Source organism: Dendrobates tinctorius, unplaced genomic scaffold (assembly GCF_039654945.1).
Source record: "Dendrobates tinctorius isolate UK_male_01 unplaced genomic scaffold, ASM3965494v1 ptg000081l, whole genome shotgun sequence".
In the NCBI taxonomy this organism is placed as follows: Eukaryota; Metazoa; Chordata; class Amphibia; order Anura; family Dendrobatidae; genus Dendrobates; species Dendrobates tinctorius.
This window is the reverse complement of record NW_027361749.1, coordinates 13,339,673-13,365,522: the sequence shown is the minus strand read 5'-3', so window position 1 is coordinate 13,365,522 and position 25,850 is coordinate 13,339,673. Positions and strand designations below refer to the sequence as shown.

The following is a 25,850-nucleotide window of genomic DNA, read 5'->3' as shown; positions in this document are numbered from 1 at the left end:
TTCCTCATATTTGGTAGAAATGTAGACAAAATCCAACAAACTATATAGTAATGTAAAACAAGGTACAAGGTGTCTATAGGACAGGGGAGATTTTGAATTTCTGCCCACACTTTTGGACACTGGACACTTTTGGATTGTGTGAGGCCCAATGAATATCTGAGCGCTATGTGACAGGCTCGATGGCACAGCTGTGACAAAAGTGACTAGAGGATAAGGGAGATTTTGAATCTCTGCACACACTTTTGGACACTGGACACTTTTGGATTGTGTGAGGCCCACTGATATCTGAGCGCTATGTGACAGGCTCGATGGCACAGCTGTGACAAAAGTGACTAGAGGATAAGGGAGATTTTGAATTTCTGCACACACTTTTGGACACTGGACACTTTTGGATTGTGTGAGGCCCACTGATATCTGAGCGCTATGTGACAGGCTCGATGGCACAGCTGTGACAAAAGTGACTAGAGGATAAGGGAGATTTTGAATCTCTGCACACACTTTTGGACACTGGACACTTTTGGATTGTGTGAGGCCCAATGAATATCTGAGCGCTATGTGACAGGCTCGATGGCACAGCTGTGACAAAAGTGACTAGAGGATAAGGGAGATTTTGAATCTCTGCACACGCTTTTGGACACTGGACACTTTTGGATTGTGTGAAGCCAAATGAATATCTGAGCGCTATGTGACAGGCTCGATGGCACAGCTGTGACAAAAGTGACTAGAGGATAAGGGAGATTTTGAATCTCTGCACACACTTTTGGACACTGGACACTTTTGGATTGTGTGAGGCCCACTGATATCTGAGCGCTATGTGACAGGCTCGATGGCACAGCTGTGACAAAAGTGACTAGAGGATAAGGGAGATTTTGAATTTCTGCACACACTTGTGGACAGTGGACACTTTTGGATTGTGTGAGGCCCACTGATATCTGAGCGCTATGTGACAGGCTCGATGGCACAGCTGTGACAAAAGTGACTAGAGGATAGGGGAGATTTTGAATCTCTGCACACACTTTTGGACACTGGACACTTTTGGATTGTGTGAGGCCCAATGAATATCTCAGTGCTATGTGACAGCCAGGCTCGATGGCACAGCTGTGACAAAAGTGACTAGAGGATAAGGGAGATTGGATTGCTTTTAAAAAAGCAGTTTGCGGAGCAGTGGGTAAACAGCAATGCAGGAATGTCAGGAAGCCTTAGAAGGCAGCCCAACAACCAACACCACTGATACACCACTATATAGCCTCCCCTTGCACTGCACACACAGTGACTGGTGTGTTGTGCAGGCCAAATTGCTAGCAGCAGAAGCAGTTTTTTTTTCTTCTCAGCAGGACAAAAAAAAAAAATTGGGATTGCTTTTAAAAAAGCAGTTTGCGGAGCAGTGGGTAAACAGCAATTCAGGAATGTCAGGAAGCCTTAGAAGGCAGCCCAACAACCAACACCACTGATACACCACTATATAGCCTCCCCTTGCACTGCACACACAGTGACTGGTGTGTTGTGCAGGCCAAATCGCTAGCAGCAGAAGCAGTTTTTTTGTCTTCTTCCCTGCCTAACGCTCTCCCTACAGAATCAGCAGCAACCTCTCCCTATACTAAGATCGGCAGAAGTAAGATGGCGGTCGGCGTGCACGCCCTTTTATACCCCCTGTGACGCCCACCAAAGCAAGCCAATCACTTGCATGCCCTTCTGAAAGATGGTGGTGACCCGTGCCTATGTCATCACGTTGCCCACGGTGTCCGTGGATCCTGATTGGCTGAAAAAGAGCGCAAAACAAACTTTTGAAACGCGACTTTGGCGCGTAAGTCGCCGACCTCGTGGCCGACCTCATCCTAGGGTCGGGTTTCGTTTCATGAAACCCGACTTTGCCAAAAGTCGGCGACTTTTGAATTTTTTCGACCCGTTTCGCTCAACTCTACTGGTAACCATTACACATCACACTGGTAACCATTGCATATCAGGCTGGTAATTCCCTGTTCATGTAAAATAAGCTCTAGGGGCAGAGTTATCTTCCATCCAGCGTTCTCCCCAGAGCCTGGAGGAGGTCATTGTTAAAACATTATTTATCCACAAGACACCTGATATGAGACATACAGGCATCATTCTCTTCAACAGTCTGTAACCTTTATGCCCATATTAATAGCTTAGATAGGGCAAATGTGGTCACAGATTCCCTTTAAGGCCTGTTTCACACATCCGTTTTTCCCCATCAGTCAAAATCCGCCGTTTTGCAAAAAAAAAAGGATCCGCCATTTTGCTTGGCGGATCCGTTTTTTTCCCATTGAGTTGCATTACCGGCGGATCTTGACGGATGGCCATCCGTTGGATCCGTTTTTTTGCGGATCCGCCAAAATTTTGGCGTCCGCCAACATGCCTGAACCGACAATGCAACGTATTTTCGTGCGGCCGGATCCGCATTTTACATTGCGCATGCCCGGAGGATTTGCCTCTGCCGCAAATTTAACCCTAAACCTTGTTCTGGCGGCTGAAAAAATTCTCTCTCTCTGCTGATGTTTTTACAGCTACCTTATTGTTGTACTTTTCTGGGGAAATTGAGGGCCTGAAAAATACCTGTTTAGGCTTCTAAATGCTTTTTTTTTCTGTTTTCAACATTCACCATGTTAGATAAATATTTTTCTCGTTCGCCTTATTGGGGGACACAGAGACCATGGGTGTATGCTGCTGCCACTAGGAGGCTGACACTATGCACAAAAAAACGTTAGCTCCTCCTCCATAGTGTACACCCCACCGACCGGCAGGGAATTCCTTAGTTTAGCTTAGTGTCAGTAGGAGGTGGACACGGGTCTTTGATTAGACCCATATCTACCTCGATGTGCGTCGTTCCTTTTCAGGTTTTTCCGGAGGGATACAGAGTGAATAGTCACATCTGTACTCCTACAAGGAGTCTGTGAGTACGGCGTGTACTGCCACCCCGTATCCTCGCAGTTCTCCGTAGCAGGACCAGCAGCCTTCCAGACGGACGCCAACACGAAGACGTGTCAGCGATTCATAGGGTCCTTGTCGTCAGTCTCCCACCCACTCGCCTACCAGAGCCTGTCGGTTGGACGAGACGCAGATATCCTTCAGGAACATGGTACCTTTATTCGGGCCCGGGACGGTTGAGTATTGGGACCCTTTGGTCTCCTCAGTGGGCACGGTGGCGGCATTCCCTTTGGAGCAGGGTTGCGGTAGCGCTGCGGACACCTGCGGACATCCTGCGCATCCAGGCAACCTCCGCTCCCTCTTGCAGTTCCCTTCTCCCCTGACAGGTTCCTTTTGCGGCAGCGCTCATGCTGCGGCACCTCCCCGACCCCGTGCTGACAGGCGGCCGCCGCTATTAATTTAGGCCCCGGCTTCATTTCGGGCCTACTTCAGCGTCGCGGCTACGCCCCCCACCCCTTTCTACTAAGCGGGCTTCTCTCCCGCCCGTTCCAGGTCCTCCCACTGTCTTTCTTGCACCCCAGCCTGTTATTGGCCAGCGGGCGGTGCCTTTTTCAGCCTGGCGGTTAGCTCCGCCCTTCTTCCCCTGGAAGCGCACGTTTTCCTCCACTCCTCTCAGGCGGTCGCCATCTTCTCAGCCTGTCAGCCGGACACCGTTCTGTCAGATATCGCTCTCGGGGCCTGTCAGCCGGATTTCGCTCTGACCTGCAGCTGCAGACAAGTCGGATAGCATTGTTTCTGGGGACACCAGACCGTGAGTAGCTCTGCATCTGCAGACTGACACCCTCCTCTGCCTTCTGTCCCCCAACCTTCCGGCACTACCTCAGTTTTCACTATGTCTAACTCTAAATCTGATCGTGCTCTTCTTGCAATCGCAAACTTCCCTCAGGTCAGTCCACTCCCCTCTGCCAGGACTGTAGCAATCCAATTCAGCCTGATGTCGCCCAGGAGCCATCTATGGCCCCAGGTGAGAGTGAACCCCCCATGCCTGGCTGGGCTTCATCTCTTTCACAATCAGTGGCAGACCTCACCAGGGTGTCTCAGTCCCCAGTAGCCGTTCTGGATAAGTTGCCGCTGGACACTTCTGCAGGGTCCAGCAGGTCGCAAGAGATTCCTTCTGAGTCAGCCAGCGTTAGTCGCAAAAGACCCAGGCAGGATCTCCAGCCGGAAGCCTCTCCTCGTCCCATCTCACCGCAGAGTCCTTCTCTGCAGCCTCCTTCCCGGGCCTCCTCTCCCGAGTCAGGTGAAGCGTTCTCGGACAGGTCTTTTGAGGGGATTTTAGAGCTGGATTCGGACCAGGATGCGAACATGAAGGTTACGGTGCAGGACCTCATTGCAGCAATTCACCATACCTTCGAGATTGCTGACCCCCCTGCGAAATCCTCAGATCAGGAGGTTTCTTTCAGACGGGTGGAAACACCCTCCAGGGTATTTCCTTTCCATTCCGAGTTTGGAAAGATTTTTTACCAGGGAAAGAGAAGATCCGACCAGACGCTTTCAAAGAGGAAAGCGTCTCTGCGTACTGTACCCGTTTGCTAAAGAGCTCACGGACAACTGGGCTGCTTCTCCCTCGGTGGACCCACCCGTGTCCAGACTTTCTAATAACACGGTTCTCCCGCTTTCAGGCGTGGCGTCTCTAAAGGATTCTAATGATAGGATTATAGAATCCCTAGCTAAGTCTGCCTTCGAAGCGGCTTCAGCGGCGATATGTCCAAGCTTTGCTTCATCTTGGGCAGCAAAGGCCATAGCTACTTGGGTAGAGGATCTTCGTCAGGGCATCCTAGATAAAGCACAACCAGAGCGGTTGGCCGATCTCGCCAATCAGATTTCTCATGCGGGGGATTATTTGCTTTCTGCTTCTTTGGATGCCGCATCCTGCGCAGTTCAGGCATCAAGCAACGTTGTGGCAATCCGACGTACAATTTGGCTCAAGGCCTGGCAGGCGGACTTGTCTTCTAAGAAGTCTCTTACTAATATGCCTTTTCAGGGAGTGCGCCTCTTTGGATCCCAATTGGACCAGATTATTAAGGACGCCACCGGAGGCACGAGTTCCCTCCTCCCTCAGTCCAAGCCTCGCAGACCTCCACTAAGGCGTCAGTTTCGACCCTTTCGGGCTTTCCGCTGTTTCAATACGGCGGAGAACCCATCCAACCAACAAAGACCGCAGGCGCACCAAGATATAAAGTTTCCTTCAGGCCCACTCCCTCCTGGCGATGCCACTCTTCCCAGGGCAGACCATCCAGATCCAGATCTGGACGGTCTACATCTGCATGACTGTCGTCGGACTCCCGAGGGTCCCTTCCAATTGGGAGGTCGACTCCTCTTCTTCAGGGACGTCTGGCTGGCCTCAGTAGAGGATGCTTGGGTCAGGGAGGTTGTATCGTCAGGATACAAGATAGAGTTCGTCTCTCTTCCACGGGATCGTTTCTTCGAATCCCGTCCTCCAAAAGATCCTCCCACGAGAGAAGATTCTTTCCCTGCAGCAGGATGTACGATCGCTGCAGACCACACGATTTCCGTCCCTCCGAACAACTATGAGGGTCCTGGGAAAGATGGTGGCGGCGATAGAGGCAGTTCCCTTTGCCCAATTTCACGCCAGACCTCTCCAGCACGCCATTCTGTCGAGGTGGAACAGGTCGGCTCTGTCCCTGGATCGTCCTGTTCGTCTTTCATGCCGGATCAAGCGGTCACTCAACTGGTGGTTGACGTCACCTCTCATCCCCTTGGGTCGGTCTTTTCTTCCCATTCACTGGCAGATTGTAGCAACTGATGCCAGCCTCCTCGGCTGGGTTGCAGCGTTCCGCAATCACACTGTTCAGGGTCGTTGGTCGACTCAGGAATCGGCTCTGCCGATCAACGTCCTAGAGATACGAGCGATCTATCTAGCTCTCGTCCACTGGGAGAGGCTGCTCAGGGGCTTGCCTGTCCGGATTCAGACATATGGCATATGTCAACCGCCAAGGAGGGACACGGAGTGTCTCAGCTCTGGTAGAAGTGTCCAAGATTCTTCATTGGGCAGAGATTTCTGTCCCATCAATTTCCGCGGTACACATTCCCGGCGTAGACAACTGGGCCGCCGATTTTCTCAGCCGCGAGGGTCTAGCGGCGGGAGAGTGGTCCCTACATCCGGAGGTGTTTCATCTGCTCTGCCGTCGATGGGGAACCCCGTATGTAGACCTGATGGCGTCTCGCCTCAACAGGAAAGTCCCACAGTTTGTTTCCAGGTCTCGAGACCCTCTTGCAGTGGGCGCCGACGCTCTGGCCGTTCCTTGGTCGCAGTTCGAACTCCCCTACCTGTTTTCTCCTCTGCCTCTTCTTCCCAAGCTGTTGAAGAAGATCAAAGCAGAAGGAATTCCAGTCATTCTCATCGCCCCGAATTGGCCCAGAAGGTCTTGGTTCGCGGACATTGGTTCTGCTGTCTCAAGGCCCGATTTGCCACCCCAATTCTCGGCCGCTCAATTTAACGTCGTGGCTGTTGAGACCGAGGTTTTGAAACGTGCAGGATTCTCCAATCAAGTAATTCATACCATGATCTGAGCAAGAAAGCCATCATCTTCCAAAATTTATTATCGTACTTGGAAGGCCTATTTCACCTGGTGTGAGGCCAATGACATCGCGCCCATGTGCTTTTCGCTCCCTTCTGTTCTGGCGTTTCTTCAGGCAGGGCTGGATGCGGGACTTGCCCTCAGTTCTTTGAAGGGTCAAGTTTCGGCGCTGTCTATTTTATTTCAGAAGACGTTGGCCTCCCGTCCTCAGGTCAAAACCTTTCTTCAGGGCGTGGCTCACACGGCTCCTCCGTACCGAGCGCCCGTGGTTCCATGGGATCTTAATCTGGTTCTTGAGGTTCTGCAAGGCCCTCCTTTTGAACCTCTCAGGGATGTTTCTCTTTCTCTCCTTTCTTGGAAGGTAGCTTTTCTGGTGACCATCACTTCCATCCGACGCGTGTCGGAATTGGCGGCTCTTTCTTGCCGCTCGCCTTTTTTGGTACTTCATCAGGATAAGGTAGTTCTGCGGCCTCTGCCCTCTTTTCTTCCGAAGGTGGTGTCCTTCTTTCACCTCAATGAGGATAATGTTCTGCCGTCCTTCTGTCCAAGTCCATCTCATCCTCGGGAGCGGTCCTTGAACAAGCTGGATCTGGTCAGGGCGCTGAGAGTCTATCTGTCTAGGACGACTTCCTTGCGAAAGACAGACTCTCTTTTCGTCATTCCAGATGGGGCGCGGAAAGGTCACCCGGCCTCCAAGGCTACTATTGCTCGCTGGATCAGATCGGCAATTTTGGAGGCCTACCGGGTTAAGCATAGAGTGTCTCCGCCGGGGATCAGAGCGCACTCTACCCGGGCAGTGGGAGCTTCCTGGGCGGTACGCCACAGAGCTTCCGCGCTGCAGCTTTGCAAAGCTGCAACCTGGTCATCGGTTCACACGTTTGTGAAATTCTACAAAGTCCACACCTACGCTTCGGCGGACGCCAGCCTAGGTAGAAGGATTTTGCAGGCTGCGGTGGTGAGTCCGCTGGCCTGATGGAAGTTTGTTTCCCACCCCAGGGACTGCTTTGTGACGTCCCATGGTCTCTGTGTCCCCCAATAAGGCGAACGAGAAAACAGGATTTTTTGGGTTGCTTACCGTAAAATCTGTTTCTCGGAGTCTTCATTGGGGGACACAGCACCCTCCCATGTTCTACAATTCCTGTTATTATGTTTGTTGGTTGTTTACAGTTGAGTTGTCTGTTCTGTTTTCAATCTATTCTGTTACTTCTCCTACTGCTTTCTCACTAACTGAGGAATTCCCTGCCGGTCGGTGGGGTGTACACTGCGGAGGAGGAGCTATCCTTTTTTTGTGCATAGTGTCAGCCTCCTAGTGGCAGCAGCATACACCCATGGTCTCTGTGTCCCCCAATGAAGGCTCCGAGAAACAGATTTTACGGTAAGCAACCCAAAAAATCCTGTTTTTGTATCTTATTTAGCTCTGACAATAATGCATGCAGCAATGCAAACCTGCTAAATCTTTTTATTTGCCGTTTATTTACAATTAAGTGATTTAAAATGTGTAATATTTGTATAGGGGGTGGGTTATTTTTTTCAAATATTTTTTATAATATTTTTGCATGTTTTATAAGTCATCTTGGGGGGTCTTGAACCCGCTCCGCAGTAGCTTGAACACCTTTACAATGCAGTGCACATTCTATAGGCCTGGCTTCGTGGGAGTGGGAGATCTCACGTGACAGACATGGGGGCCTTTAGAATTGGTGCCGATGGCCGTCATAACTGACAGCACCTAGATTGCTACAAGGGATGGAAGGCCTCTCATATAATGAGGCCGAAAATCATTAAGTGTCGGATGTGCAATACTCAACCGCAGCCACTATCAGAAGACGGAGCAGCTCCACAGTTGAGTATTTCATGCTGGCTGCCGCCGCCATCACCGAGGTCAGCTGATCAGCGGGGGTTCCCGACCCCAGCCGATCAGACATTGAAGATCTATCCTAAGGATAAGTCATCAATGATAAAGTAGTGGACAACCTCTTTAAAAGGCACATGAATTATAATTGTTGTTGTTATAATAATAATTATGCTTATGTGCCGGGTACATAGCGTGGCTCTCACCCTCGCAGCATCAAAAGCTGCTCTTTATAGTGATGGCACATGGCTGCTAAGCAAGGATGGTGGTCATCTCCATCGGATATTGTACAACACTTATTCCATTTTATTGATCCTGGAAAATATTATTCAAAAATAGCAGAGAGACACAACAGCAACAAATCATTTATATAGCAACTAAAAGAAAATGTGGTTTAGGGGGCACGCATTACAGTATTGTGACTACTGTAAAAATAATAATTGTGTACTTTTTTTTTTTAGATGTTACAGTTTTCATTTTGGAGTATCCCATATGTCTATAATTGTAATATATACATTTCGTCATGAGCTTTGACAAAAACTGTTTATTTCCATTTAAGGTTGCTATATGACTGTTTTTCTGGAACAGACCCCAATACTAAAGACAACTCTGTGGGAATTCAGTTACTAGGCTTGGTGGTTGCTAATAACTTTTCTCCATACGACCCGAAATGTGAAATAGACTCTGACCGGTGAGTTATCCTTGTTTTAAACAGGAGTTTTGTGTGTTTGTTTTATTTGGTTACCTATATTTGTTGTAGATTAGGGGCAATAGATTATTTGCAATATATTTAAGAATTGCCAATAACGCTTTTTGTAGAATTATTTAAAAAAAAAAAAAAATAATAATCTAATGGCTAGCCTAAATAAGAATTCACACACACAATAATTTGCTAATACTAAACATGCTGAATTGTGTGTAATCTTCAAAATCCTTTAGTGAATGTTGTGCTACTTTTTGCTAAATGGAATGGCCTGGAGCAGAGCTACAGTATATCAATGCTACGGCCTCTTCATTCTTAGGATCAGTGGCGATCACAGAGGTATGCCTATGCTGATCATACCATGGGGGCATATTCTAACAACATGACAATTTTGTAAGATGGGAGTGCCCCTTTTGTATCACTGTTTTTTTAAAGAGATTTTTTTAATCTATTATTACAGCAACTTTTGCAAAATGTCAGTATTCTTTTGCCTTACAATGTAAGTTTTTAATTGACTTTTCAGCAGCTTGTGACAAACTTAGCCGGTGTACTGATTTGTATAATTGTCTCTGACGAAAAGTTGATCATAAGGTTTCCAACTGCAGGCATCTACAGCAATAAACTTCTTCTTTCTAGTGAAGCTCATTAGTGCATGATGAGTTTTGTTGCAGTGGCGCTTCATAGGAAACTAAATCTTGCTCCATTCCCATTTTGTTGAATAACCTGTCCATGTACTACATGGATGTGTGGAGTTCTTCACTGGTCCCTAATAAAGTTTAGGTTAGGACCCGCCATTTGGTTTAGACTTCTGCTGGTGGTTAGATTACCCACTGCAGCACCAACATCTAGATCCAGCTACCGATATATAATGGTGTCTTGAATGATTCAGACCCCGATCATTGAGTCATTGAACAGTGCATAGGAAAAGTTTATCTCTGGTATGTAATATTCTTTCCTTCCTCCTGTTTTCTGTCAGAAAGAAGAAGAGCGAAAAGTTGTGAGAGTAAAGCTTTAAATTGGCAGAAATTAATTTTTTACATCCTTTCTGCCTGTTCTGCATAACCAATGGCATAATCCCTACCATGGTACTTGTTCCAGTGCTATTAAGTAGACCAGGCTGTTAATCTGAATGACTATCCCTATACTTTGACAACTAACTGAAATATTGTCTTTAATTATCCTGAATAGATGCTCGTCTAAAAACTAAAGTAGGATCTTTGTTCTTGGCGTGTTGTCATGGCATCATCTGTTGTACGGTGCACATCATCTCTGCATCGTTATGCGCAGAACATTGAAATGAGTTGTCCAATGCTCAGATAAACCTTTTTCAATCAGTATATTCCCTCATGTGAAATAATAACTTATACTGACCTCCAATTCTGGCAACGCTTCAGAGAAGATGGCACTGGCTCTTCTGAGCTCACGTGGCATCATTATGAGCCCAGCAGTCAATCAGCTTGCCTCTCTCTTCCCTTGGAAAAAGTGAGAGCTGCTGCTATTCTGTCATCCTCAGGACTGCAGTTTTCTCTAAAGGAAGTGAGAGTCAAGTGACCATTAATGGCTGCAGGGCTCACGTGGCATAATGATGTCACGCAAGCCCTGGGATAGCCAATTCCGACATCATTGAAGCGGTATTGGCACCAAAGGTGAGAATAGGCTTAATGTTTTACATGGTGGAATATACTGACTGAGAAGGGGTTATCTGAGCAGTGGATAACCCCTTTAAAGGATTTGATTTTATGGTACATGTTATTGATTGGCCCAGTTACCTTAGAACAGTACAAGGTGAAAAAAATAGAAAATTCTTATTTTTGTAAAAAAAAAAAAAAAAAATTCTTATTTTTGTTTTCAATAGTTATTAAATAATTGGCATACACAGTAAAAAGATAAACTTTCACTTGTAACTGTAGGAAATAACTATGCACCTTGCAAAACACACAAAAGCATTGAAGTAAAACATGAAATTTTGCACTATACAAATCCCAAAATTTGCTGAGTCACGAATGGGAATTTTTTTTTCCTTAAAAGCCCCGATTCATCATTGTAGATTTCAATTTTTCTTGAGAAATTTGCTCTTTTTAGTGAGTTTATTATGTGTGCCTTATTTATGATATGTTTTGAGCCATTTTTGTAAGGTTTTTTTTTTCAGCTTTGCATTTTCAGATTACTGCCCCCTTAACCAAGGGGAGATCAGATCGGTATTAAGGCTTTCGCTACAACCAGTTGTCTAAAAGCCAGATACAGCATAGCGAGATAGTTTAGGGAGAATATGTCCGTGTTTCTGAGACATAACATACATACATATTATTGGTAATATTAGACAAAATATGATCAAAAGAGAAATTTAAGTGAGGATTTGCTATCTTTCTAACGTTACTGATCAATAACGCTTTTTTAGTTTGGCATTGCAATTTCTTAAAAAAAAAAAATCTGTGCTAATCATTATCAAATATAACATTTTCATGATAATCTGACCTCAGTGATTATCTCTTATTTAGTTATTTTCAGGCTCTTGCCAATAATGTTACATTCACAAGGTTTAGAGATGTTTATGCTGCAGCCTCAGAAGTCCTGGGACTTGTTCTTCGACATTTTGCTGAAAAAGAAAAAGTAGGTCAAGCTTGTGTTTCTTGTGATTTATTAGCATAATGCACATGGTCAATGTTGTATTATTATAGTTATATTTATTTACAGCCGCTTCAGTCATTTCATTTCTACATTATGTCGTATGAATAAAATGTATGTATAATTTTATAGACTAACTTGATGGTATTTTATTATGTTACATTGTATATTTTTTTATCTATAATTGTTTCTCATTTAGATATTGAAATAATTTTGCCTCTTTTCTTCACGACTCATGGGGCTTAATTTTTGTAATTTTTTTATTCCTTTTTTTACTGATATCAGAGAAATTAGGAAATGTGACTATTTTTTTTTTGTTTTCCATTTTTTTTAATGGCCACAAAGGTCGGCTAAAAGCATTTAAAATTGTTAGCTTTTCCTTTGAATTTATTTTTATATATTGAATATATGTTTGGGGGACAAGCTTAGAAACTGCAATTTTGACTGGCGGTGTATTTTTTTTTTCATTCATTTTATTCACTGTGCACCCCTTATAGGAGTTTACAAAACCTTTGTTGGGGTCATTTTAACATATTTATACATTTGTCGTTTTTGTTTTGCTGATTTAACCCCTGTAGTTGGGGCTGGTAAAGTATATTGGCTGCACAACAGATCTGTATTTGTTTCCTAGGACCCAGCATCTCCTGTTCCCTCCCTTCACCCAGTGATCACATTGTCACTGGGTGCAGGGAAGGAAGCAGGGTAAGTGCATCCTAATCTATATACACAGTGCTGGTTCAGAGGTACACAAAAGGCAAACATGGTGATAAACAATGTTATCTTCTCTTTGGGAAGTCTGGCTCAGTGTGACAACAACTTCACTCCACCTCAGTTTCACAATCTAGTGAAAGCTACTTAGACTGCCCTGACATTTTAAAACTTTAGTACTGACCGGTCATTTAAAGCCTATGTGCAGACAAAAAGCAGTTAGGCCTTCAAACTTTTTATTTATTTTACTCCATTCTCTGGTGCCATTGATTTCCACAGAGCTTTAAATACTGAACATCATCATCACTGTCCCCATTTAGGCTCACAATCTACATTCATTACTATCAGTATGTGTTGGAGGGATTCGATGAGCCTGAATGAAGCACAGAGAAAACATACGAACTCCTTGCAGATGTCGTTCTTGATGGGATTTGAACTCAGGATTCCATTATTGACCTGGAACCGCCGTGCTGCACTGTTAAGATCCCACTCTTTCTGAGATTTTTGATCCACTGGACCGTCCTATCAGTAAGTGACAGCTTTCTTGGTAACAGTGTACATATAGAGATTGCTGTCGGTCACTGATGGGACTGCCCACTGGACCGAAAATCCTGTAAAGAGCAGAGATTTAAATAATTAAAACACGGGTTATACTGAATCTTTTCTTACAAAGTTATATACCAGCACCCCTGCTCTATAATATTATGCCTGCAGATTGTACTGCCTTTTCATGGTGAAGGGTTCACTTTAACGAATCTGGCACATTTTATCAGTGGCGTGCACCTTGCCTGAAATATTACTCCAGTCATACTTAGAGTAACATTTCTACCGTAATGTACGCTGCCGGTTTTGATGAATTTGTCAGGTGGGCATTGCCATGCTCCAGCTCCTTCCTTGCTCTGCTCACTTTGTTGAGTTGGTCAACCATGACATGGAAACGACAAAACTTGCAATATTTTTGTTGAGCAAATTGCACAAAATTTAGAGACTTTTCATCGTGTTTTACAGCTGTAAACACTTTGATGAAGACATACCTGCCCTATCCTATGAAGTCTACAGCTCTTATAAGCCTTTGTATTGTTGTTTTCTTCATTAAAGGACATTACAGGACCTGTGTTTGGTTATGTAGAGAGAAACTTAAAATCTCTTCAAACCAGTAATAGAGAAGACAGATTCATCATGTGCTTGAATAAAATAGTGAAAAATTTTCCACTGTTTGCTGACAGGTAAGACCAACTAAAACTAGTTGTTTATTAGTTACTTTATTGCATGCATATATACTCTAGATTTCTTTTCCATTTTGCAGATTTATAAACATTGTTCTCTACCAGCTACCAAAGCTTCATGGCGTTCTCAAAACCCAGTGTCTTGAAATAATAATGTCCAGGGCTGCCGAAATACCAGATCTCTTTCTCGAGCTAAAAAATAGGGATTTCAAGCAAATTATGAGCAACCGGTAAGACCAGATCTATTCTTTGATTTCCCTTAATTATTTAAGAATCCAACTCTCGAGAACCCCACAAATGAGTAGAACTTTTGTTGTTTACCTGGTACATTATCATAGAAAATTTTTTTTTTACAATTTTAATAGCCAGTTATGCAGAATGAAACATTGTAGCAAACTAGAATCGAGATTTGTGCTGATTATATTTCTTTATCGCCTTATTGGGGGACACAGAATACCATGGGGTGTATGCTGCTGCTGCTAGGAGGCTGACACTATGCAAAAACAAGAAAATTAGCTCCTCCCCGGCAGTATACACCCACCAACAGGCACCAAGCACCTCAGTTTGTGCTTAGTGTCTGTAGGAGGCGGACTGGGATCTCCCCAGATCCGCAGCTTTAATCCAATTTTCCTTTCAGGTTTAGTTTGAACTTTTTTATTTTCTCCCTTTTTTGTCTTTTAGGTTTTTTCCATTGGGAAACAGGGTATAAGTTATCACCCTGATTTCCTATATCATGCGGCTGAGCGAGCAGTGTTGTGTCACCCACATCGCACCTCTCAGTACCGCAGGCAGGACTTTTCCCTATCACCTTCTGGTGATAAGGATTGCGGACAGGTGGCTGGTCCTTGCCGAATCCCCCTCCTCACCCCTTTCCCAGGACAGGGCTGAGAGGAAGACGGCGATCGTAGGTGTTCCATAAAAGCCGTCTTCTGCAGGATGTGGGTACAGAGGACTCCTTCCCCTCCCAGCGGCCTGCCGTTTCCCCGTGGGCCCCTGTGTTCATCCTCTTCAGGGACGTCAGGTAAGTGCCTGTACGTTCCCTCCGGCCCCGCATAAGCTTCAGTGACATGGGAGAAGAAGGGACCTTGTTGGTTTCAGGTCCACAGATTTGAATCTCCCGCCCTTTTCTGCCTGCCGCGCGCCCAGCCGCTTGCGTTCCTCCACTTTCCCTGCTCTAGTCAGGGAGTCTATGGGGATCTCCTCACTCACCGCAGCGTCACAAGCAGCAGTACCTGGTCAGATTGCATCCTTAGCGCGGTATGTCGGGCATGGGGCTGCGGCGCCGTCAGGGTGGGAAGCACTTTCACTTTCACTTTCTCCTCAGCGCGGGGAATTCCTCTGCTCTCCCTCCTCCCTTCCTGAGCGCGCTCTTTTCAGCGCGCCCTTTCTAGCCCATCACAGGGCTTCTTTCTCTCTTGGGTGCCAGCCCCCCTCTTCTGCCATGCCCTCTCCGTCGCTATTATCCAGTCACGGTGCAGCCGCTAAGCTCCGCCCCCATATCCCAGCACAAGGATTTCCTGATGCCTGAATCACTCCTTCCTGCGCTCCTTGGGGGACACTTCGGCGTTTCTTCTGCTGCTCGCACAGAATCTCGGTAGGCTCGGCTCTGAGGCAAGGATTAGCTCTCCTCGGCAGTTATTCCCTAATTTCTGCGGCCATTCAGTGCAGTTTACTTATGCCCAACCCTTCAGGGGATCTCTGCTTCAGGCCCACCGCTACCTATTACGCCTGTGCGCGCTGTAAAAAGAAGTGGGCATCGAGTCGGTCGTCCCCATTCTGCCCCCCCTGCAGTCCTTCAAATATGTCAGCATCTCAGGAACGCACAGAGTCCCGGGCGGAGGGCGCTCTTCCCTCCTCTCTCCCCCCGGAGTGGGCCGTTACAATGTCACAGTCTGTTTCTGACTTGACAAAAGTATCACAGTCGCTGGTCCAGGTCTTAGAACAATTACCTCAGCTATCCTCAGCCACCTCTGCCCCGACCGCCTCTTGGGGTGAGTTGTCCGCACCTGACCGCGACCTTCAGAGAGACAGACAGGGAAGGACTTCTAGGAAGCGGGCTCTGTCCACTTCGTCTTCGAGCTCGCAGGGCCCTTCCGCTCCCAGGCCTCCTTCCCCTTCCTCGGATGACAACCTTCAGTCAGGCGATGATTCTCATTCGGAAGCTAGCTCAGAGGGGAACAGCGTTTCTAAAACGCGGGACATGGTCGATAGTCTTATTGCAGCTATCTTCCAAACACTAAAACTTAAACAGGATGAGGCTCCACCTCAGGAAAGCTCGGTTCTCCTTAAACGAGCCAGACCTCCGTCTCGAACCTTTCCCAATCACAACGATTTCGATACTGCCTTATCCAAACACTGGGAGCGCCCTGAGCAACGTTTCTCAGGCCGCAAGTACTTGGACGTTCTGTACCCCTTTGACGCAGAACTGCTCTCAAAGTGGTCCAAGGCTCCCGAGGTAGATCCTCCAGTTTCCCGGATAGCCTCAAAAACGGTGCTCTCTCTGCCAGACGGGGCATCGCTCAAAGATCCTACTGACAGGCAGATTGAATCTCTGGCTAAGTCTATCTTTGAGGCATCTGGCGCCTCTCTCTGCCCTATTTTCGCATCCGCCTGGGTGGCGAAGGTCATTTCCGCTTGGGCAAAAATTCTTCGCAGAGGCATCTTAGCGTCAGCTCCTCGAGACGAGTTGGCAGATCTTGCAGATCAGATTAACCAGGCGGGAAAATACCTTTTGGCCGCCTCCTTGGACGCGGCCGGCTGCGTTGCAAGGGCTAACAGCAACATAGTAGCTGTACGCCGAGTCCTTTGGCTAAAGTCATGGAATGCGGACACTACTTCGAAAAAGTCGCTTACCAATCTGCCATTCCATGGCTCTAGGCTCTTTGGAGCAAAGCTGGATCAGATAATTTCCGATGCCACTGGAGGTAAAAGTACTTCGCTTCCCCAATCTCGACCAAAACGTCCTTTCAACAGAAGGGGTTTTCGACCATTCAGGCCCTTTCGTCCCTTCTCTGCCATGGAGAGAGCCACTCAACAGGATCGGCCGCCCGCCACCAGGGAACGGGATCAGAGGAAACCTTCCTACAAACCCGCTCCTCGCTGGAGATCTAGAGGACAATATTCCAGATCTGCAGGAGCCAATTCCGGCAGATTTTCGTCTAAGTGACGGGTCACCCCCACCTGGAATTTCTTCCAGGGTGGGAGGCAGACTTTCCTTTTTCGCGGATGCTTGGCTGTCCGTTGTCGACGACGCTTGGGTCAGAGAACTCGTCGCATCCGGATACAAGATCTAATTTGCTTCACTCCCGAACAGACGTTTTTTCCGGTCTCGGCCTCCGCGACAGCGGGCCCAGCTTCCGGGTTTTCTGCAGGCCATTTCCTCCCTTCTTTCCGCCGGAGTCATTGTTCCCGTTCCCTCAGACGAACGGTTTTCCGGGTTCTACTCCAATCTCTTTGTAGTCCCGAAGAAAGACGGCTCTCTTCGTCCTATTCTGGACCTCAAATTGCTCAATCGCCACGTGAAGATTCTTCACTTCAGGATGGAGTCTCTTCGGTCGGTGATTGCTTCCATGGAGCCCGGGGAAATTCTCTGCTCGGTGGACATTCGGGATGCCTATCTGCACATTCCAATTTGTGTGCAACATCAGAAGTATCTTCGATTTGCGTTTCAGGGAGACCACTTTCAGTTCACAGCTCTCCCTTTCGGCCTAGCTTCAGCGCCCCGTGTTTTCACGAAGGTGATGGCGACCGTCATGGCCATTCTTCGCTCCAGAGGGATCCTCATCATCCCTTATCTGGACAATCTTTTGATCAAGGGTTCGTCTCGCCAGGACTGTCTCCGGAGCCTTCAGATAACCCTGGACACTCTCAGCCGCCTAGGTTGGCTGGTCAACAAGGAGAAGTCCATTCTGATCCCCACCCAGCGTCTGACCTTTCTGGGTATGGATTTCGACACGAAGCTAGCCCATGTTTTTCTTCCAAGGGAAAAATGTACAACTCTGTCCAAGGGCATCAGAACTCTCAAGAGGCCTGTTCCCCTTTCCCATTCGGTTCTGCATGAAGGTCCTGGGGAAGATGGTGGCCTCCATGGAAGCAGTATCCTTTGCGCAGTTTCATCTTCGCCCCCTCCAGCTGTCTCTGCTTTCAGCCTGGGACAAGACCACGATGTCCTTGGACCGTCCTATTCGGCTTCCTCTCAGAGTGAGGCAGTCTCTCACTTGGTGGTTACGGCCAGCGTCAGTTCTCCAAGGGAGGTCCTTCCTTCCGCCTCAGTGGCAAGTCATCACCACCGATGCGAGCCTCCTAGGATGGGGAGCCGTGTTCCATCAGAAAGCGGCCCAAGGCCGCTGGAAGCCACAGGAGTCTCTCCTCCCAATCAATCTTTTGGAGATCAGAGCAATTTTCCTGGCCCTTCTTCATTGGCAGCCCCTCCTCTCCGGCAAGCCGGTCCGTATTCAGTCGGACAACGCCACGGCCGTGGCGTACATAAACCATCAGGGGGGCACGCGCAGCAAACAAGTAATGTCAGAAGTGGCCAAGATATTCCGCTGGGCAGAACGTTACGTTTCGACAATCTCCGCCGTCCATATTCCAGGGGTGGAAAATTGGGCAGCCGACTTTCTGAGTTGCCAGGGCCTAGCGTCCGGCGAATGGTCCCTGCACCCCGCAGTTTTCTCTGAGATATGCGACCGTTGGGGCACCCCGGATGTCGATCTCATGGCATCTCGGATGAACCACAAGGTGCCGCAGTTCGTAGCCAGGTCCAGGGACCCTCTAGCCGTCGCATGCGACGCACTGGTGACTCCGTGGTCCCAGTTTCAACTTCCGTATCTTTTCCCGCCTCTGGCATTGATCCCTCGAGTGGTCAAAAAGATAAAATCGGAAGGTGTACCAGTGATTCTAGTCGCTCCAGATTGGCCAAGACGGCCTTGGCACGCGGAACTGGTCAACATGCTCGCGGACGTTCCCTGGAGGCTTCCAGACCGTCCAGATCTTCTCTCGCAAGGCCCCCTTTACCACGAGAATTCTCAGTCTCTGAGTTTGACGGCATGGCCGTTGAGACCGCAATTCTGAAGGAATCAGGTCTGTCCAGTCAGGTTATTCAAACTATGATCAGAGCCAGGAAACCAGCCTCTTCTCGCATTTACTATAGGTACTGGAAGGCTTTTTTCCGTTGGTGCGATGATAAAAGAGTCTTCCCAATGTCTTTTTCTATCCCATCTATCCTGGGGTTTCTTCAGTCTGGGTTAGACGCGGGTCTGTCCCTCAGTACGCTCAAGGGCCAGGTTTCCGCTCTCTCTATCCTCTTCCAAAGAGAGCTGGTTTCCCACGTGGCTCCTCCTCATCATTCGCCAAAAGACCCGTGGGATCTCAAACTCGTCCTTAGCGCTCTCCAGAAGGCGCCGTTCGAGCCGCTCCAGGACATTCCTTTGTCCCTTCTCTCTTGGAAAGTCACCTTTTTGATCGCCATTTCATCCATCAGAAGAGTTTCTGAATTGGCGGCCTTGTCATGTCGTTCCCCTTACCTCATTCTCCATCAGGACAAAGCCGTCCTCAGGCCCGTTCCTTCTTTTCTTCCAAAGGTGGTTTCCGCTTTCCATATCAATGAGGATATCGTCCTTCCTTCTTTTTGTCCGGCTCCATCTCATCCTCTTGAGAAGTCTCTCCACAAACTGGACGTAGTTAGAGCCCTGCGTGTCTATCTCGCCAGGACTTCTTCCTTTCGTCTGTCCGATTCCTTGCTGATCATCTCTGAAGGTCGCCAGAAGGGCCTTCCGGCTTCCAAATCCACGATCGCTCGCTGGATTCGTTCTACCATTCTGGAAGCGTATCGTCTTCAGGAAAAGCGGCCCCCTCCGGGAGTAAGAGCTCATTCCACCCGGGCTGTGGCGGCTTCGTGGGCTGCTCGTCACCAGGCCTCGGCCATGCAAATTTGCAAGGCTGCAACCTGGTCATCTTTGCACACCTTCACGAGGTTCTACAGGGTTCATACCCAGGCCTCGTCTGATGCTGTGGTTGGTAGGAAGGTTCTGCAGGCGGCTGTGGCTCACCGGCCAACCTAAGCCTTTCAGTTTCTTTCGTTCCTTATTGCTGTTCCCACCCTTGGGACTGCTTTGGGACGTCCCATGGTATTCTGTGTCCCCCAATAAGGCGATAAAGAAAGATGGATTTTTGGTTCTTACCGTAAAATCTCTTTCTTGGAGCCTTCATTGGGGGACACAGCACCCTCCCTGTTTAAGTTGTACCGTGTTGGGTCTTAGAGTCCCTTGTTGGGTTGGTACATATGGTTCGAGTTTTTTCTCGTTGCTTCTCCTACTGCTTTTTCACCAACTGAGGTGCTTGGTGCCTGTCGGTGGGTGTATACTGCCGGGGAGGAGCTAATTTTCTTGTTTTTGCATAGTGTCAGCCTCCTAGCAGCAGCAGCATACACCCCATGGTATTCTGTGTCCCCCAATGAAGGCTCCAAGAAAGAGATTTTACGGTAAGAACCAAAAATCCATCTATTAATGCTTTGTTCGCATCAGTGTTTTTAATTCTAATGTTAAGCTCTATTATAGGAGCCAAAGAATGAAGCTACCGGCAGAGACGTACCCTTTACATGCCGGTCACCAGCAATGCCTAATACACCTCACTGACTACAATGGGGTCTGTTGGGTTACTGTTATGTTGGCCAACACTTTGTAGGACTTTTCAGTGCTTTGTGCTCCTCTATTTTGTCCTATATTTTCTTCTAAATCTTTAATGGATGCTTCTTGCTATCTTCTGTATGCAGTTTTAAATGTCTAAGTTAATTATTATTGGCACTATTTTGATACTACCACTAGTTAATTATACTATTTTACCAGGACTGGAGGTTAGTGCTGAGCGACAGGCTCAGATGTAGTGTTATCCGAGTATCTTGGGCGTGCTTGAATAATATGTTTGAGTTCCCTTTTCTACATGCCTTGTGGCTGTTAGACAGCCGCATCACAAGCAGGGATTGCCTAACAAACAGGCAATCCCTGCATTTGTTGCGGCTAACAGCTGCGAGACATGCAGCCGCGGGAACTCGAATATATTATTCGAACACGTCCAAAATACTCGGATAGCACTCGAGCATGCTCGGATATCACGATATCTGGGCACGCTCACTCATTACTACTGGAGGTATGTTATGCGTCGTTATCTTACTCTTACTTTGAAAATTTGATCAATAAGGTGAAGGTAGAAGAAATGGCACAGATCACCAGGGAGTTGTGGTAACACTGGGAGTTCATGATTCCTTCGATATTACCCCCTTTCTTACATTTTCACATTATATGGAACCTTTTCCATGCTGGACTGCAAGCAAGAGTCATGGCCTCACCTGTCACAAGACGAACAAACTGGCACCTCTTGACCCAAACACCTCAAATTTTAATTACTCTGTGGAAAGAACCATCTTCCACAGACTAGTGGGCCTGTTTGTGTATTTTGGCCCACAATAGCCTCCTCTTTTCATTAATATAACTAAACGGTGGTTTTCAGGCTGCGATGCAAATGTCTGACTATAAGGCTGCATTTGACAATAGCTACGGATGGCTATCAGTAGGAGATCAATTGTTCATTTTTTTTTAAACTGGCTGACACTGTACCCACACTTTTTTCTTTTGACAATCGCAATTGACACATTTCTGCCTCATTGCCATCAGATCTGAAGTGCTGTTTGGAGGACACCTTGATAGATTTGTCCTTCTGCTTCTTGGCCATTTGAGGTTATCCATGTCAAGGTGGATAAACTCTCTTGTTTTAGTCATGTCTTGAGGGCACTCTGCTTGCCACCAAGAGAAGCCGGTTCTTGGTGAGTAATTTCACCAAACTGTGCTTTGCATTTCTCAAAGCAACTGTGCATATTTCTTTTCTGGGAGCCATTTACAAGACCAATCCATTTTCACAAGCCTTCACGGGACCAAGCAAACACCGGAGCTCTCTCACTGTGTATGCTTTGAGGAATTGGTTTCAAAACATCCATGGTCATGAATCGGATATCTCTACAAGCATCTTTGACCTTGCTCCAGATTGTCACTTGTCAATGTACAGAGATTACTTGCTTTTCGCCCCCACTTCTTTGAAAGTTGCATTTTTGAAGGATTTATATATAAATGTACAAAATATGATGCAAGCGAGTGCTGAAAGTGTTTAAAACTGCACTCATCTCTGTCCTCCCGTATGATGTTAATCCTTTACAGGGAAGTCAATCACTCTGGGAGTGTATTGGAATTAATGAGCAGTAGTGTACATATAACTTTTTGATCATAAACATTTGTTACCGTATTCACCATAAAATAATATTGACATGTTAACTTTATGCTGAAGGTGGATACAATTATGATGATACAAACTTTTACAGTTTGTTTTTTTCCTATCGCTGTGATCTTGGCAAATGTAGAGGTTGCCCAGTTGTATGTGACAACTGGCTCTCTGAAAAGTTGTATATTAGGTCCATGTCTTTGGTGCACAGAAATAATATGTGATGTGATTTTTATGGACTTTGCAAAGGCATTTCATACTGTACCACATAACAGCCTTATACTGAAGCTAAATAAGCAGGGACTAAGGGAAAATACAGTGAAGGAAATAAGTATTTGATCCCTTGCTGATTTTGTAAGTTTGCCCACCGACAAAGACGTGAACTGTCTATAATTTTAAGGGTAGGTTAATTTTACCATTGAGAGATAGAATATCAAATATGAAATCCAGAAAATCATATTGTATAAATTATATAAATGTATTTGCATTTTTCAGTGAGAAATAAGTATTTGATCCCCCTGCCAACCATTAAGCGTTCTGGCTCCTACAGACCAGTTAGATGCTCCCAATTAACTCATTACCTGCACTAAAGTAAAGACAACTGTCTTACAGTCACCTTTATAAAATACTCTTGTCCACTGACTCGGTTATTTCCTTCACTGTATATGCAGATGGGTAAGGAATTTGCTAAATGACCAGATATAGTCAGCAGTGGGGACCGAAGGGATCTGTGCTAGGACCGATTCTTTTTAACCTCTTTATTAATGACCTTGTGGATGGGATTGAGAGAAGTATCAGTCTTTGCTGACGACATCAAACTATGTAGGATATTAAAATATAACCTTGAAATTACAATATTACAAAACAATCTGGATGAGATGTCTGAATCGGCAAACACATGGGAAATGAGTTTTATTCTATGTTTTCCTGTTGTGTTTTTGCAGCGTTTTTTTAATGCAAATTTACAGCTGCGTTTGACAGTACCATCAAAATCTATGAGATTTTAGAAATCTCATGCACACACAGTTATTTTTTCCTGACCATTTTGTCAAATAGCTTGGTTTTTGCAAAATGCAGCGTGTCACTTCTTTCAGCGTTATTGCAGCATTTTTCACTCACTGAAAGCAATGGATAGTGCAATAACGCTGCAAAAAAACGCAAGTATCAGGTTTTGCGTCGTTTTTGGTTCCAAAACCTGATGAAGTTGATTCGGATTTTTTTTTTATGTGCTAAACTTTATCTGCATGCACGAGAAGCATAAATGTACCATGACAAAAACGCAGCAAAACCTAATTAAAAAAATGCAGCTAAAACTAAGCAAACCTGCTTTTTGTAGACAGCGTAAACAGCATAAAAAAGCTGCAAAAACATAACGTGAACATAGCGGTAATGTAGATAAATGTAGAGTAATGCACCTGGGACAGAGTAATCCTATTGCTGCATATACATTAAATGGGACCATATTTGGGACTACAGAACAGAAGAAGGACTTGAGTATTCTGGTTACAAGTAAGCTGAGCAGCACTACTCAATGTCAAGCCGCAGCCACAAAAGCAAACAAGATTTTAGGATGTATAAAAAGAGAGAAAAAATCCAGCCATCCCAATGTATTGTTACCCCTCTATAAATCGCTTGTGAGGCCACATCTAGAACATGGGATCCAGTTTTTGGGCCCAACATTTTGAAAAAGGATATTCAGAAATTAGAGTCAGGTCAAAGTCGGGCAACTATATTATTACAAGGGATGGTAGGCCTCTTATATGATGAGAGGTTGGAAAAGTTGGGCTTAGTAAAAATACGCCACAGAGAAGATCTCATTGACATGTATAAATATATGTGTGGTCAGTGCAAAGGACTGGCACATGACTTACTGCTTCCAAAGACCATACTGAGGACTAGGGGGCATTCATTACAGGTGATAGAAAGACGATTCCAATATCTAAGTACAGTGAACTTGACCTACAACGTAATATTCTCCCATTATTGGAACTAGTCAAGCTTAAATTTGCATCTTGGAGTAAACTCCCGTTATCTGTCGTTGGTCGTATAAATCAAATTAAGATGATTTTACTTCCTAAGCTTAATTACTCCCTCCAACATAGTGCTGTATTGATTCCTAAATCCTTCTTCACAAATCTAAATTCTCTTACCATGTCTTTTATATGGGGAAAAACTAGACCCAAGCTTAAATTATCTACTTTACAGAGGTCTAAACAGATGGGGGGAGCGGCATTGCCATACTTCTTTCTATATTATCTGGCCGGGCAGGTTAAGGTTTTAAGTAAATGGATGCCCGATAATTATTTGCCTAACTCGGAAAGCCATCTTGCCCATGCTACAACACCGCGAGACTGCGACGTCATCAAAGTTCTCACAAAGCATTACTGGGAACAGGAGCATCGCTGAGGCCCAGGAAGGCTGCGCGGGATGCCGGAAGGTGAATATAACCTGATTTTTTATTTATTTTTTATTATTTTTAACATTAGATCTTTTTACTACTGATGCTGCATAGGCCGCCTCAATAGTAAAAAGTTGGTCACACTCGTCAAACACTATGTTTGACGAGTGTGACCAACCTATCAATCAGTTCTCCAAGCGATGCTATAGATCGCTTGGAAAACGCTAAGCATCGCTTGGAAAACGCTAGCATTCTGCAAGCTAATTACGCTTGCAAATCACTAGTTTTTCTGCCAGAAAATCGCGGGAATTTAAAATGCGATTTTCCCGCAGAATGCAATTCTGGAATTCCCGCGGAAGTTATCGCGGGAATTCCGCAACGTGTGCACATAGCCTGAAGGTCTCATCCCTGATGTTCAAGATGAGGATTGGGAGGAGATCCTTGAATCTCCAATTAGGGTGTCCCCATCCGTCAATAACAGAATGACTCAATTATATATAATATATCAATCATATTTGACTCCGATACGGCTTTTCAAAATGGGTCGGATCCAATCATCAGAATGTCTGAGATGTCACTCATTAGAAGCAGATTTTGTACATATGATATGGGGCCGCCCTATTATCCTTTCCTACTGGAAGGAGGTAACATCATTGTTGACATCCTTAGTACAAACTCTTATTCCTCTCAGTCCACTAGTTTGTTTTTTTGGGGTGTTGGATGAAGAAACATGGGGGGACACTATGTTAGGATCTTCCAATGTGAGACACTTTTTCTGGCTAGGAAGGTATTGGCATTACGTTGGATGGGTGGTTCACATCCCTCTCTCAAAACCTGGATTGAATTGTTAAATTCAGTTATACCATATGAGCGAACACTATATCAAAACATGGGCTGATTAGGGAAATTTGAAAAGATTTGGGACAGGTGAAACTCTTCTCATCTTACTTTACTAATGCGTAGTGGTCCAGTACCACTGTGAATGTTATGGTTTATGTTTTATGGCATTACATGGAGGGTAATATTGTGCAACTGTACTTAGCAGCGGGATAGTTGTAGTTTAAGTAGGTGTGTAGTATCTTTTTTTGAGGTATATGTTACCAAACATGTATGTGGTTGAATTATGTTTTTTGTTCACTTGTTAACTGGTCTATTATCCATACAGCAATATATGGACTTGTGACATTAACATTGTACAAACAGTTTATGGTGCAAATTTGCTATTCTCTCATAACCGCCTTGACAAATGCACATGTATTATCTTGGTTGTATACAAGTGTGTACATTTTGTTTTGTGGTTAATAAACAAATTAAAAAAAGGCGATTCCAGCAGCTAAATAGGAAAGGGTTCTTTACAGTTAGAGCTGTCAGACTGTGGAGTACCCCACCACAAGAGGCAGTAATGGCAGACACTATAACAGCTTTTAAAAAAGGGCTGGATGATTTTCTTAATACACATGACATTGGGGGTTATAGATAAATTGGTGATGAAATGTACAATCGTTGAGGAAATGTTGTGGTTACAGCCGTACTCGGCTGTGATCCAGGTTTGCATCCATTGCTGTTCTTTATGAGATTATGATTA

The 25,850-nt window shown here is 45.8% G+C and overlaps 1 protein-coding gene across 2 annotated transcripts in view; it reads left to right on the top strand.

Moving 5' to 3' along the window:
- The window catches only part of PRKDC (protein kinase, DNA-activated, catalytic subunit), a 503,687-nt gene that overhangs the window by 287,931 nt on the left and 189,906 nt on the right, over window positions 1–25,850 (top strand). For both annotated transcript variants that reach the window (XM_073583775.1, XM_073583776.1), the window contains exons 51-54: window positions 8,897–9,028; window positions 11,539–11,650; window positions 13,472–13,599; window positions 13,680–13,829. In XM_073583775.1, the coding sequence (XP_073439876.1) occupies window positions 8,897–9,028; window positions 11,539–11,650; window positions 13,472–13,599; window positions 13,680–13,829 (522 nt within the window). The remainder of the gene's footprint in view (window positions 1–8,896; window positions 9,029–11,538; window positions 11,651–13,471; window positions 13,600–13,679; window positions 13,830–25,850) is intronic.